This window comes from Benincasa hispida, chromosome 10, assembly GCF_009727055.1.
Source record: "Benincasa hispida cultivar B227 chromosome 10, ASM972705v1, whole genome shotgun sequence".
In the NCBI taxonomy this organism is placed as follows: Eukaryota; Viridiplantae; Streptophyta; class Magnoliopsida; order Cucurbitales; family Cucurbitaceae; genus Benincasa; species Benincasa hispida.
The window spans coordinates 20,981,990-20,995,044 of NC_052358.1; the positions used below are offsets into that span (position 1 = coordinate 20,981,990).

Consider the following 13,055-nt stretch of genomic DNA (forward strand, 5'->3'; position numbering starts at 1 on the left):
ATCTTCATGGTCTAAAAAAATAAAATTTCATTTGAGAATTATTAAAGTGTTGTTTGATAATTATTTCATTTTTTATTTTTAAATTTTGAAAATTAAATTTATTTCTTCTCTTATTTCTTAAAATGATTTACATATTTCTTAAATATAATGATTGAATTCTTAATCAGAATCTAAAAATAAAAATTAGTTTTCAAAAATTACCATTTTAGTTTTCAAATTTTGACGTAATTTTTTAAATCATTAGCTAAAAATAGATAGATAACAAATCAAAAAAAATTTGAAGTAAAGACAGTGCCAACAAATTTATTCTCAAAAATAAAAATCAAAAAACCAAATAATTACCAAACGAAATGTAAAATCGAAAAATCAAATAATTACCAAACGAAATGTAATTTTTTAATTTTTAAGAATTAAACTTTTAAATTTGTACCTTGACCCTTGTTATCGATTTTCTATCAATATATTCAAACACAAGGCAACACTAGTTTGAAAAAAAATCATTATTATTTTAAATTTTGACAATGTTTGTTATAAAAAAAATGGAGAAAAAAAAAAAAACAAACATAAATTTCACAAATAAAATTGAAAAACGAGATCATCGTTCAATTGAGTGTAATCGAGTGGCGGTAAAGCCATTCAGAAACAACATTTATTTACAACACTCATCTTGTTTGCATAAACATGCTTATGGAAACCACAGCCTTGTTTGAATATCGGGTCGTCTAGTCTAAACCAATTTGCATACAGTATCCTAGAGTACATGTTTTAGTTTACAGTTCTGTTAAATAAATTAAAAAAGAAAAGGGAAAAAAAGAGAGAATATGTTCTTCAATCTACAAGGCATTGCACGTTTCAAGGGTAGATTTCGCAAGCCACAATAAGCCAGGATCATTACGTTTCAGTACCAGGAATGTTTCTGCCTTCCCGATTTCGTCTAGCAGTGCATCTTCAATGAAACCTATCAAGAACAGGATCTCCAATGCAGCTGCATTAAAAAATATTCAAGAATTGATGCAACTGATCATAGCATTTTCGAATCAAATTCTTAGTTTGGTTTTCCTTCCTTTGTTGCTTTTAGTATATTGGATACAAAAACCATCATAGATTAATCTAGTTGTAAATAAGGACATAAACTTGATAAAGGACTAAAGATCGTTGGTTCAAATCAAAATAGCCACCTACCTAGAATTTAAATCCTACAAGTTTCTTTGACATCTAAATATTGTAAAATCAGAGGAGTTGTCCCACGAGAGACGAGATGCGCGGAAGCTTACTCGAACACTCACGGATTAGAAAAAAAATTGTATACTGGATATGGATGCATACAACACTAACCTTTATAGTTGGCAACATTCTTCTGGATAATGGGATTAGCCTGTAATGCAACATTTATTACCTCAAGGAAACGAACTTAATTAGAGAGAAGAGAGAGAAAAAGTTAATAGTCTCGCCTTGCGCAGCTTTCTGTATTTCATTTCATCAGGGTGTTCAATTACATTCCTGCAAAAAAGAGGAAATTCAGTCAACAATTCACCAGTGAATATCAAATCATAATGACCAGTTGCAAAAATAATAGCCAGACGTTGCCGTTATAAATTAATCAGTACCCAAGGACAAGCAGCTGAATATCGCCATCAAGAATTGAAAGCACAAAAGAAAAGGAATGGTAGAACTTACTTAACAATCTTGAACAAAGTTTGAATAACTGCTGAAGATTCAGAAGGTTTAACTTCAGCCAGCAGCCTTGCAATGGCCTCACGCAATCGATTGCAAACAACAGAAACAGAGTCTTGTATCCTTTGAATTTCTTGGTCATCAGGATCAGGCTCGTCAACAGGCATTTTAGATGAATCCACCTGATGTACCGAACTTCCATCAGGGTCAGGCCTTTCATCAGGGTCAGGCTCCATCTGCATAGGTTCCACTCCTTGAGTAGTATCATGCTTTTTACAGTTTATGCTTAAATGGGTTTGGTCTGTCACTAAGCCAGCTTCTAGGCAATCAGCCTCATCATGTCCAATGGCATTTCCACACCCCAACGTGTTCGCTTTTTCTTCCAAGTTATCTGGATAAGGTTCAACAACCATTCTTTGGAAAATGTTGCAATCCAAGTTTGGCATTCCTTGAGAGAAATGATCTGTGTCAGTTATTTTACTGTTCGAAGAGCTTCCAATATCATCAGGATCTGGTTCTCCATACAACTTTGTGGCTTCCAACAATCTGCTGTTAGTAGTAGGCACAGGCTGTACTTCTGTGCTGCTCAAATCTGTTTGAACTACTAGGCTCTTAATGAATCTTGGTTCAAATTCAGATTCTAAACTTTTGCTCCCTATAGAATCATCAAGATCAGGTTCAAGCTTGTTTTTATAATTAGAACTGTTGTCGGAATCAAGCTCAAGCATGCTTTGATCATTGGAGCTGTCATCAGGGTCAGGCTCGAGCTTCTTTGGATAAGCACTGTCATCCGGATCCGACTCTGCACTTACTTGAGACACTCTTGAACTGAAATTTGAAGTGTTTGTCAAACGGTGATAAGCAGCAGCAACTGAAGCAGCACGGGCATTAACCAGCTGATGTGACACACTTCCACCAAGCTTCTGTGAGACAGCAAAGCCATCTTCGACATCGTCACTTTCTTCATGATATTGGGAATACTTAATTCCAGTCAACGTGTGGCCTTTTGATCTTGTCCAATCTAAAGCAGCAGCCTCCTCATTAAGCTAAGAAACATTAAATTGAAAAGACAACCCAATTAATGAATAATAATTAACACAAAGCGAGTACTGCCAATATGGCCTAATAAATGAAAAAATGATTCATAATAAAAACATTATTACCTGCTTATCCAGAGCATGGAAGTTGGCGTCGTGCTCAGAATAAATCATGTGTGCCTAATTGTAAATCATAATAAGTTCAGGGATTCATTCGGGACGTAATTATCATGTATTATTAACCTCTCCATGTATAAAAATGAAAAACGATACAAAGAGAGCTCACAAGTTCGTGGAGTAATGTCTTCTTGATACTTTCATATTTTCTGAAACCCTTCAGGTCATCTGTACGAAGTCGAAGGGATATCTCCTCTCCATGGTTCTGATCAGAAACTATAGTAAAAAATCAAATTTGGAGAATAAGATACTTGAGTTTTTCACGCACTAAAGTGATCATACCTTATTAAAGCCAAGAATACATTTAGGGCTCACACCAACATAACCAACAGGGGCCATCTCAGTCATGATTCCCACACGCCAACGGTGCTAAAAGAAGGTCAATCACCAGATTATTTATTGCTAATGATATATTACATACATCCAGATTTAGACATTCCTTTACCTTGTTCATGATTGCAATAATACCAGGGTCAGCAGCAAGCATGTGCATTCTTTTCAAAGCTTCTGAAGCTGGAGGGTTTAGCTACAACCAATGGAAGAATGTGCCATTCAACACCAGATCAAGACGTGGATTAATGTAATTATTAACAGCTAAAGGAAATCTTATAAGAAATACAGTTCAAAAGCAAGAATTAAGAGCAAATCTGTATCTAGATTAAAGGGCATAAACCCTGAAAAATGCAATCCTGCTACAATATTTATGCATGCAATATAAAATTATTGAAATGATCACTAAAGAGCGCAAGAAAAAGCACCTCGATTCCTGGAATTTGAAGTGTCCGAAACTCGCAAAATACATAGGGTCCTTCTGGTAGTTTCAGCATGCCCTTAGGCTTACTTGACATCCGTTGTTTCAGTCTTTTCTCTTCTTCATCGAACCCAATAATTCGTTCATTTTTATTAGCATTGTTCAAAACTTCGTCTACCTCATTCTTAGAGACTCCCATCATTCTGATAGGCTTGTTATCCTGAAGCAGTCAGAGGTGATAGTCAGATGCCTAGAACTAGCAGCACAATGACAATTTTTGCAGCAGAGTAAGAAATTGTTCCTACAGACTGGAACGGCAAACTTTATAATCAGGACTTCACGTGCATCAACTTCACCTATATACTATAACCGGTAATGCATGAAATCAAAAACTGGGAAGTGACTGCAGTGCACGACGTAAATCAACTCAACTTCATAGAAATAAGAAAGTGAATTTGCACCTTAAAAATGGAAAACTTTTGCAGATCCAAGTATCCATCTTCATCAGAAAATGGATATAACATTTTAGAGCTTTTACTGGAAAATTGTGGGACTATGAGCCGCATGGTATCTACTTTAACTTCAGTTAATTTAAGCAGCTTCTGACCAAGGTCTCTGAGAGTAGAATCTGAACTGATTTCCACCATATACTTTGTTCCCCTCCATAAGACGGGTATATTATACATGCTGTGTTTCTGCTCCATTTTCTCCTGATAAAACAACAAACTTTTATTAGGACACTCGGAATGCATTGCATAAAAAATTTAGATTGTCAAAGCAAAAGCTTCTCCTGCTCATCTTAATAAGAATCTGGTAGCATAAGATACATATATTGATTGGTAACGCTAGTTTGCACAAAACCAATATGGACTTTGTGAAGATAGCAGAAGAGAACTTAAGGTCGTCCCATCAGCTGAACCCATTTTAACTATTTGCAAGTGGAAATCTTTCATGGCGCTGCCTAAAAACTGTTTGCTAATAAATTCAGATTGCAACCAACACGTACCATTCAAGGTTTCCATAAACGATCCAGTAACTTCCCAGAAATTAATGGCATTTGAACACAAACTAAAGCATGTAAAATTATGCAGCCAAGACTGCTAATTAGAAGACCACTTTTAGTCTCTGAGCTCTCCCCTATGCTTCAAATTTTGTAACAATTTAGACAAAAAGTGTTGTTATGATTCAATGAGATTTCTTACTTTGTAGATTCCTAAACCGATTAGAGAAAGAGACCAAATGCCTTTATAAAAAACAGAGGCTGTCCTTACATAACAAAAATTGACACTTGATTTTGACAGAATTTTGCACGTCGGAATCTAAATTGTTACAAATTTAAAAGCACATGGAAAAATCATTACTTCCATGAAACAAAAGTGTTTTCTTAACCTACTTAGAATATACAAACTCTGCACAGTTAACATTTAGAAAATTGAAGAAAGGTTGGCTTCAGATAAAGGAAGTTCCTCATCGATCTATCCCGAAACTACGTATAACAACAATAACCAAAAGAAAATCTGTCTCCCCCTACGCGAAAAGGTTAAAACCCTCACTCGCTCCAACTATCCCTAAACTCAAGAAAACAAATTGACCAACGATATTCCTAACAGCTGAACAATCCGATTGTTTCTCAAAGCAAATCACGCCCCTATAGAATAATACATTCTTCGCGAAATCAAGAGGTGATGATAACAAACCCTGCCAATCTAATTCAAATAATTCACCAATTGAATTCCATCACAACAAAACGAAATCAAAACCACGGTCTTAAAATTAGTGAAAAGGACAATCTGAAACCCAGATTCTTTAGGCCATGGACGACTTACCAGAAGTTGGCTGTCTAATGTGCAGAAGGAATATCAATATTGCCGAAGAAATTGCTTCGATGAGAAAATAAAAGAGATTTATAAGCGTTGAAAAATGAGAATGGGGGTCACACAGTCCAGGGGGCGGCAATTTATTCGACGGATATTGGAAGACGAATGACGACGACGCCCATTTTTACGCTTGTTCAAAGCAATACGTGTGCGCTGGCGTGTGATTTCAAAGGAATGTATCATAATTTGTTTCTTGGAACACGTTTTTACCCGAATGTACTAGAAATGTTACGATCAAAACAATTAAATGAATTCAAATTTCACAATTTTTATATCTATTATTAAAATTAATTTTCAATTTTTCGTTTATAATCATTTTAATTTAATTTATCGACAATAATATCAAAGAATGAATCAAGTGAGTATTTAGTAAAAAATTTATATTTAAAATTATAAATCTTTGAACCTAGAAACTAAAATTCAAATCGATAAAATTGTAATACTTTATAATCTTAGGTTTTGTTTGGTGGTAACCATTTGATTTTTTATTATTTATCTCTAAAAATTATGTTTATAGCCAACATGAGCGTAACTCAATTAGCATAGTGTTTATACTATCAATCTCGAGGTCGAATGTTTGGTTCCCTCACTTCACACTTTAATTATAATACCTTTGTAAAAAAAGAAAAAATTGTGTTTATAAACACCACTTTCATCTTCTTCTTTTTGTGTGTGTGTGCCCTCTATCTTTTATGAGTGTTTTCAAAATCGTAGTTACATTCTAAAAACTCAAAAAAAAAAAAAAAAAATAGTTTTCAATATCAAAGCAAGATTTTAAAAACTAAAACTAAAAGTAGTTTTTGTTTTTAAAAATTAGTTTAGAATTCAAAGGTAGGAAATACATAAATCATGGATAAAAAATTGTGAGAAATCAAGTACATTTATTGTATTTTTTTTTAACCAAGTTTTAAGGAGAAAATTTCTAATACTACAGCCTTCATTATTGCTCGTCACCAGGGTTGACAAAATTCCCCGTGGGGCTCCGCCCCGGTTTGACCGGGGATGGGGTCAAATAGGGGATTTTTTCGAGGCCCCGTCCAGAGACGGGGCGGGGACGGGGATGGTATCCCCGCCCCGACCCCGACCCCGATTTTATATAGTTATATTTTAAATATTTTATAAAGTATATATTTATAATATATAAAATAACTTATTTACATGTATGTTTATAATGTATACTATAGATTTATAGTGTTGTAAGTGTAATGTCTAAACCCTAATTACTTTAAGTAAGAGTAAGTAATGAGATGTTTCCTAATGAGTTAAATGAAGCCATGTTTTAGGAGGGTTAGAGGCTGGAAGCAAGGAGAAATAAGCTCTTATGTAGCTAAGTGTAAACCCCGAATTCAAAGTGTCCTAAACAAGCATGTTTGTCTAAAGGAATATATATTAAATATCATATAAGTGAAAATCCATGTTATTTAAAGAAGTTATAGAGAAAGGAAAAGGAAAACACAAAATAAGGAAGTTCACTTATTGGTTTGGCACGTGGCGATTTATCCTTGGATTTGGGAGGCGGCAAGAAGATTAAAAGGGAAAGGAACTTCGAAAGTTTGGTTTTGACAATCTACATGAGAAAATTTAAAGAAATCGATGCTATTTGAAAGCTGAAAGAATCTAGTTTTCAAAGTTGTCTTGCCAGAGAAAGATGGCAGGAGAAGAAGAATAGAAAGTGATGAAATTACAGAAGAGACAGAATCTCGGGTTAATCAGGGCCCGAGGTGAAAATTGGGAATTCTAAGCCAAACTATAAGGATTTTGTGGCTGAAATTTTAAGGTATAAATTAATTCAATTCTAAACATGTTTGTAGAAGGAAGTTTCTTCAAAAGAGGTTTGGATTTTGAGTTATGAATTTTTAACGTTGTAACAGAGAACCTGTGCATAAGCAAATAGCTGCTTGGGAAGAATAAACAAACAGCTCACCCTGGAGATTATAGTGAGATATTGTGAAGAGGATCTCGCTAATGAAGAAGATCTCGCTAATTTTGTGAAAAGGATCTCGCTAATGAAGGAGATCTCGCTAATTTTGTGAAGAGGATCTCGCTAATGAAGAAGATCTCTCTAATTTTTGTGAAGAGGATCTCGTTAATGAAGGAAATCTCGCTAAGAATTTGGGTTGGTATCGCTAGCATCGCTGGTAATGAGTATCGTTAGTGTCGCTCTAGGGGATCTCGCTAGTGTCGCTCATGGAGATCTCGCTGGTGTCCCTCATGGAAATCTTGCTGGTATCGCTCTAGGGGATCTCGCTGGTGTCGCCCATGGGGATCTCGCTAGTAAGGCAATCTTTGATGATGAAAGTTCCATTAGTAAATGTAGTATTTAAGGTACTTTGCTAAGAATTCTAAGTAGTTTAACCGAGAATTATATCTTTTCAGACCAAGAAAAGCTAGGAGAGGCGTATAACCCGTTAAGAGGCCAGCGAACTGTGAGTGACTATATGATGAATTAATGTTTTAATGATTTAGAAACTATGGTTTCCTTGAAGTTATTTCTCATGCTAAGTGTTTAAATGAAGTGCCAAGCAACATATTTGTGAAACTGTCTCTCATGCTAAGTGAAGCATGTCTTCCATGGAATTGATATGATTTAAATATGTTATCTTTTCCAAATATTTTTAGCATGTTTAAGTAACTCCATTTTTATGATAAACTAGTATGATGGATGAACTAGTATGATGATTTGAGCACTAAGCCTTAGTGTTCAACTAAATGTTTATGACTAGTTTTACTTAAAACGCGATACCGAAGGACATTTGAGAAGGTATCCGCCCAATAAGATACTGAAGGACATTTGAGAAGGTATCTGACCAACTTGGTACCGAAGGACAATAGAGAAGGTATCGAACCAACTTGATACTGAAGGACATTTGAGAAGGTATCTTAGCAGTTCGATACTGAAGAACGTTTGAGAAGGTATATGAGCAGACGTACCAAAGGATACTGAAGGACAATAAGAAGGTATCCTAATCAAGTACCTAAGGATACTGAAGGACAATGAGAAGGTATCCTAGTCAGGTACATAAGGTACGACGGTACTCAGTTATAACCACGTGCACGTAGGTAATACGACGTCGAGGGATTGAATAAAAGAGTTCTCCCCGGCTAAGATTGACTTTGAGGGTTAGATTTAGTAGTTCACTTTCAACTAAGGATAAAGGCAGTCGTATCTTCTCATAGACTAGAAGGATAGTTTGGATTGCTAATGCTTATGAATGTTTATCAATGCATGATGTTACTAATATATGAGTTTTCCAAGTATGTTTTCCTTATCTAACACATGCTAATAGATTTATAGGCTAATTCAACACAATTTAAGCCAACTTATTTTATAGAGTATGAAGCATGCGTTAGGGTGGGAATTAAGCTTGGTGTGCTATGTTTATTTACCTAAGATTGCTAAAGTACATGTGTTGATATTCTTAAACACAATGAAGAGGAGTACTGAAGATAAGAAAGGTATATGAATAAATGTACCTAAGGTGTTGACGGTACATAGAAACCTCCACGTACACGTAGGTAGTTTTGAAGGAAAGGCCAAGTATGGATCTCCTAGGCCATACACCAGTAAAAGGAGGCTGAAATATGGGTCTCTTGACTGATAACAGACGTTGAGAGCTAGAGCGATGTATGTCCGTTCTCAACTAGAGAATAATTATCTTTAATGGTGTTTAAGAGTGGTTATCAATGCTAATGTTTTAAGGAAATTGCTTAAGATGCCCATCGATATATTGAAAGAAATCGACATAGGGATATCTCTTAGCCATAGTTTAATATGAACAGGTCGAAGTAGAGGTCTCATACGGCCATGGTTTGGCGTTGGGAATTAGAGCAATGAATGTTCATTCTCAACTAAGATTCAGGTTTCAAATGCAATGGTTTTAAAGGTTTTATGTACACGTTTGCTTGGTATACTTTAATTTCAGTATTATGATTCCAAGCTTTCAATTTTGAGCATGAGATTTATATTTTATTAAGTTACTCACTAGGCTTCTAGCTCACATTTTTAAATGTTTTTTTTCAGGTAGCGGTCAGTTACCAAAGGACTATTCTGCTACTTCTCTGCCACTCAAAGAAACAGGTTGAAGGAAGCGTAATTGAAGACTTGTATTAGTTAGTACACATGTGTCTGTCTAGTGACTAGTATTCTTGTTAAGGCTCACTAGGTTGTATTATCTATGTAAAAGCAATCTGCGAAACCCTCTAATGTAAATGTGTTAAGCTTTGTGTTATTATGTATGTATTCAGGGTTTGAATATTATTTTAAGGTAAGTTAGGCAGTAAGTGCCAGCAAAAGGGTTGGTAACTGCTGCAGTCACCATTCCGTCCAAGTTAGAAGGGTAATCTGGTGCGAGGTGTGACAAGTTGGTATCAGAGCAAAATATTTTGGGAAGAGAGGGGAAAAGTTTATATATATATAAGTCGAAGTCTTGAGTCCTTAGTATGTGTACTACTTAAGTAAGAGGAAGATGTCAAGAAAAGTGGCAAGTAGAGCAGGCAGACAGACAACGGGAACTCTGACCCTACCTTTAGAGGTTCCGACATTCGAGGGAATCCAGATGATATTGAACGGAAAGGTAAAGACCTAATAAACCAGGAAACGACTTCAGACGGGGAGTCGAGGATTCTGCAAACAGGAATAGATCCTCAGTTAGAGGACATAATATTTAACAGGATCATCAAGAGGTTGGTGAAAAGTGTTGAATTCATGAAGTACGTTATTGAGAATGACCTAGTAGATATTGATAAAGGACAGAGAGCTACAAGTCAGCATAGGGTAAGAAGGAAGAAGCCAAGACTTATGATTAGTATGGATGATAGATCAAGGTTTGGCATCCTACCGGGCTGGTAGCTGGTACAGGTAAAAACCTTTATGTACAAATGGAGGTAAACATCATCGAGGGACATGTTATAAGGGGGAAAACGTATGTTTCCAGTACGGACAGGTAGGACATATCAAGAAGGAATGCCCAACTAGGTCGGGGAGTTCAGATAGAACACGACATGACTTTACAGATGATAGATAAGCCTAGTGGCTCAGAAGCCAAGGAAGGACTTCAAAAGAAGAAAAATGAGAAAGGAAGCAAGACGACCTCAGTGTCAGGGTGGGTTTTATAAAGTGCCCTACCGAGAGGCAAGGAGTCACCTAATGTTGTGAATGGTAAAGTAACTTTATGTATCAGTATATTTATGAACTAGTTGCTTATGGTACTACACCTTTATTGTTATCTAGCATGTTGACCTGCTTGTAGGAAAGATTGTAGAGAGCATGCCTAAGTGGTTATTATTATGCTGTGGAAAGGTTGTAATAGTATAAGAGTTTTACAGGCTCTGGAGTAGTTGTTGATAAGTATAGTTATGAAGTGATTCCATTAGATTTTCTGGAATTGATGTCACTCTAGAGCATGGATTTTTCAAATAAATGTTACAACCGTATGAATTATTTTAAGGATGGATGATGCTCGAGAGATTTAGCAAAAGACAGTATTTGTAAGAAGCAAAGGAATACTTTCAGGAAGCCTGATATCAGTAGTGAAGGCTAAGAAGCTACTAAGTAAAAGGTGTGAAGCCTATTTAGCCATATGACAGTTTCATAGGACGAGAAGATGGAACCTAAGGATGTACCAATTGTACAAGAGTTCCTGGATGTTTTCCCTGAAAAGCTATCAGATTTACAATCTGACCAGGAAGATGAGTTTACTATCGATTTATTTCCAGACACAACACCTATTTTTCCCGGTACCATTAAGCATAGTGCCAGAAAAACTTAAGGAGTTGAAAGTTCAGGTACAAGAATTAATAAATAAGGGTTACAATAGATCCAGTGTGTCACCTTAATGATATATTGGTGTATTCAAGCAGTAAGAAAGATCACGGGAACCATTTGAGGATAGTTTTGCAGACACTGCAAAAGAAGCAGTTGTATGCCACGTTCAGCAAATGTGATTTCTGGTGAGACCAGGTTGTATTTCTTGGTTATATGGTTTCAGCAGCAGGAGTGAGTGACTCTAAATTCTTTAAATGTTTTAAGTAAATTGCTAAAGCTTATGAATATTTAGCAATGCATACTTACCATAAGCTATTTATGACAACTATTCTCAAATAGTTACCAAGCAACGCATCTCACGTTGATGTTGTATGTATACTATGTTCTTACAATGACCATGAGGATGCGTTAGTAAGGAATGTGTTTGAGCAACTAAGTTATTAAGAGATAAGAATGTGCAAGCAAGTAAGTATAAATAGCTCGGTACTAAGATACACGAAGAAGGTACTGAAGCTTAGACTAGAATGTGAATAACTTAGAACTGAAGTACATAGAGAAGGTACTGAGGCTTTGCCTTAGAATTTGAATAGCTTGATACTGAAGGACACGAAGAAGATATTTGAGCAATAGGACCTAAGGCATGATGGTATTTGAACTAGAATTGTACAAATAAGGGAAAAGTTGTGATTGATAGTGTCGGGAACACTTCATTCTAGCCATAAATTGATGTTGAGGGATTGAGTAAAGATTCTCTCTCAACTAAGAATGCAAGTTATGATTGTAAGAAGAGAACCAGAAGAGTTCCTTCCCAGTTAAGTAGTAACGCAGTAAAGAATCATAAGGAGTGAGCAAAACGGCCACCCTAGACTAATAAACTAAGGCATAGTCTAGCAAAATAAGAAAAGCACTATGTGATGTTTGATTCGTCAACAAGTAAAACCTGAAGGGCAAAGGCCGACAAGGTGACTCAATCCACTAGTAGTACCTAAGTCGAATTCGGGAGTCACACAGGTAAACATAGATTTTTCACTAGAAATAGAATGTATAGCAGGTTTGCTCAGAGGTTGGTGGAAAATGTGAAGTATATTCTAGTGAATTCAGAGGAAATGATGTAATCTAGAGGAAGTCCAAGCCAAATTACTCCTAAGAGGAGGGAAAGGATGAGCAACAGTGAGCTCAAAATGTATCAAGGGTACATTGAATATAAAAGTAAGAAACAAAATGGTCAGCAGAAGACAAAAAGGAAAAGGTCAAGATCTGCCGATGTTCCAGGTAATAGCTTGAAGTTTGAATTGTAACTGAGCTAGGGACTAGTACAGTTAAGAAAACCTTATGTATACTATATGGTAAGCCATAGTTTGGGAAATGTTATAGTACAAATAATGTCTTTTCCCAAGTGTGGACAAAAAGGACATCCTAAAAGAGTGCTCTTGGTTAGGTCGAGAAGTCTAGTTGGCACAAATATTGAATTCACAACTAGCAAGTAATTCAAAGATGTGACAACTGGAAAATAATGTTCCAGTGCTGGAAAATGGAAAAGAACCACCCTAGTAATAAATAAAAACTATAACTCAGTGGAAAAAGAAAGAGTCACTAGGGGACATGACAAATATAGTGAACTATGATAACCAAGTTGTTCATACATACTAGTATTATTTAATATGAATAAAGATAATATCAGAGTAGCGCAGCAAAAGAGAAGAAGAAAGAAAGGAAGAAGGTTGTAAAGTTTATGACCAAAAGACGTTGACAAAATCTAAGTTATAAGTAGGTTC

At 35.7% G+C, this 13,055-nt stretch overlaps 1 protein-coding gene across 1 annotated transcript; it reads right to left on the bottom strand.

The window, feature by feature from the left end:
* Positions 1-582: 582 nt before the first annotated feature.
* On the bottom strand, positions 583-5,659 carry LOC120088443. Its single transcript, XM_039045747.1, has 11 exons — positions 5,466-5,659; positions 4,101-4,349; positions 3,647-3,859; positions 3,334-3,414; positions 3,171-3,257; positions 2,998-3,093; positions 2,838-2,891; positions 1,678-2,720; positions 1,452-1,500; positions 1,336-1,375; positions 583-985 (listed from the first exon to the last, which is right to left on the bottom strand). The coding sequence occupies exons 2-11, from the start codon at positions 4,341-4,343 to the stop codon at positions 834-836; spliced, it is 2,058 nt and encodes a 685-aa protein (XP_038901675.1). The 5' UTR covers positions 4,344-4,349; positions 5,466-5,659; the 3' UTR covers positions 583-833.
* Positions 5,660-13,055: the final 7,396 nt, after the last annotated feature.

Bases quoted from the DNA above. Each gene is read 5' to 3' on its own strand.
- LOC120088443 (XM_039045747.1), bottom strand. From the start codon at position 4,343: ATGGAGCAGAAACACAGCATGTATAATATACCCGTCTTATGGAGGGGA. The intron at 3,860-4,100 runs GTGCAAATTCAC...TGACTGCTTCAG, and splicing joins AAAAGTTTTCCATTTTTAAG to GATAACAAGCCTATCAGAAT. The intron at 986-1,335 runs GTTAGTGTTGTA...TTTTTAATGCAG, and splicing joins GAATGTTGCCAACTATAAAG to CTGCATTGGAGATCCTGTTC.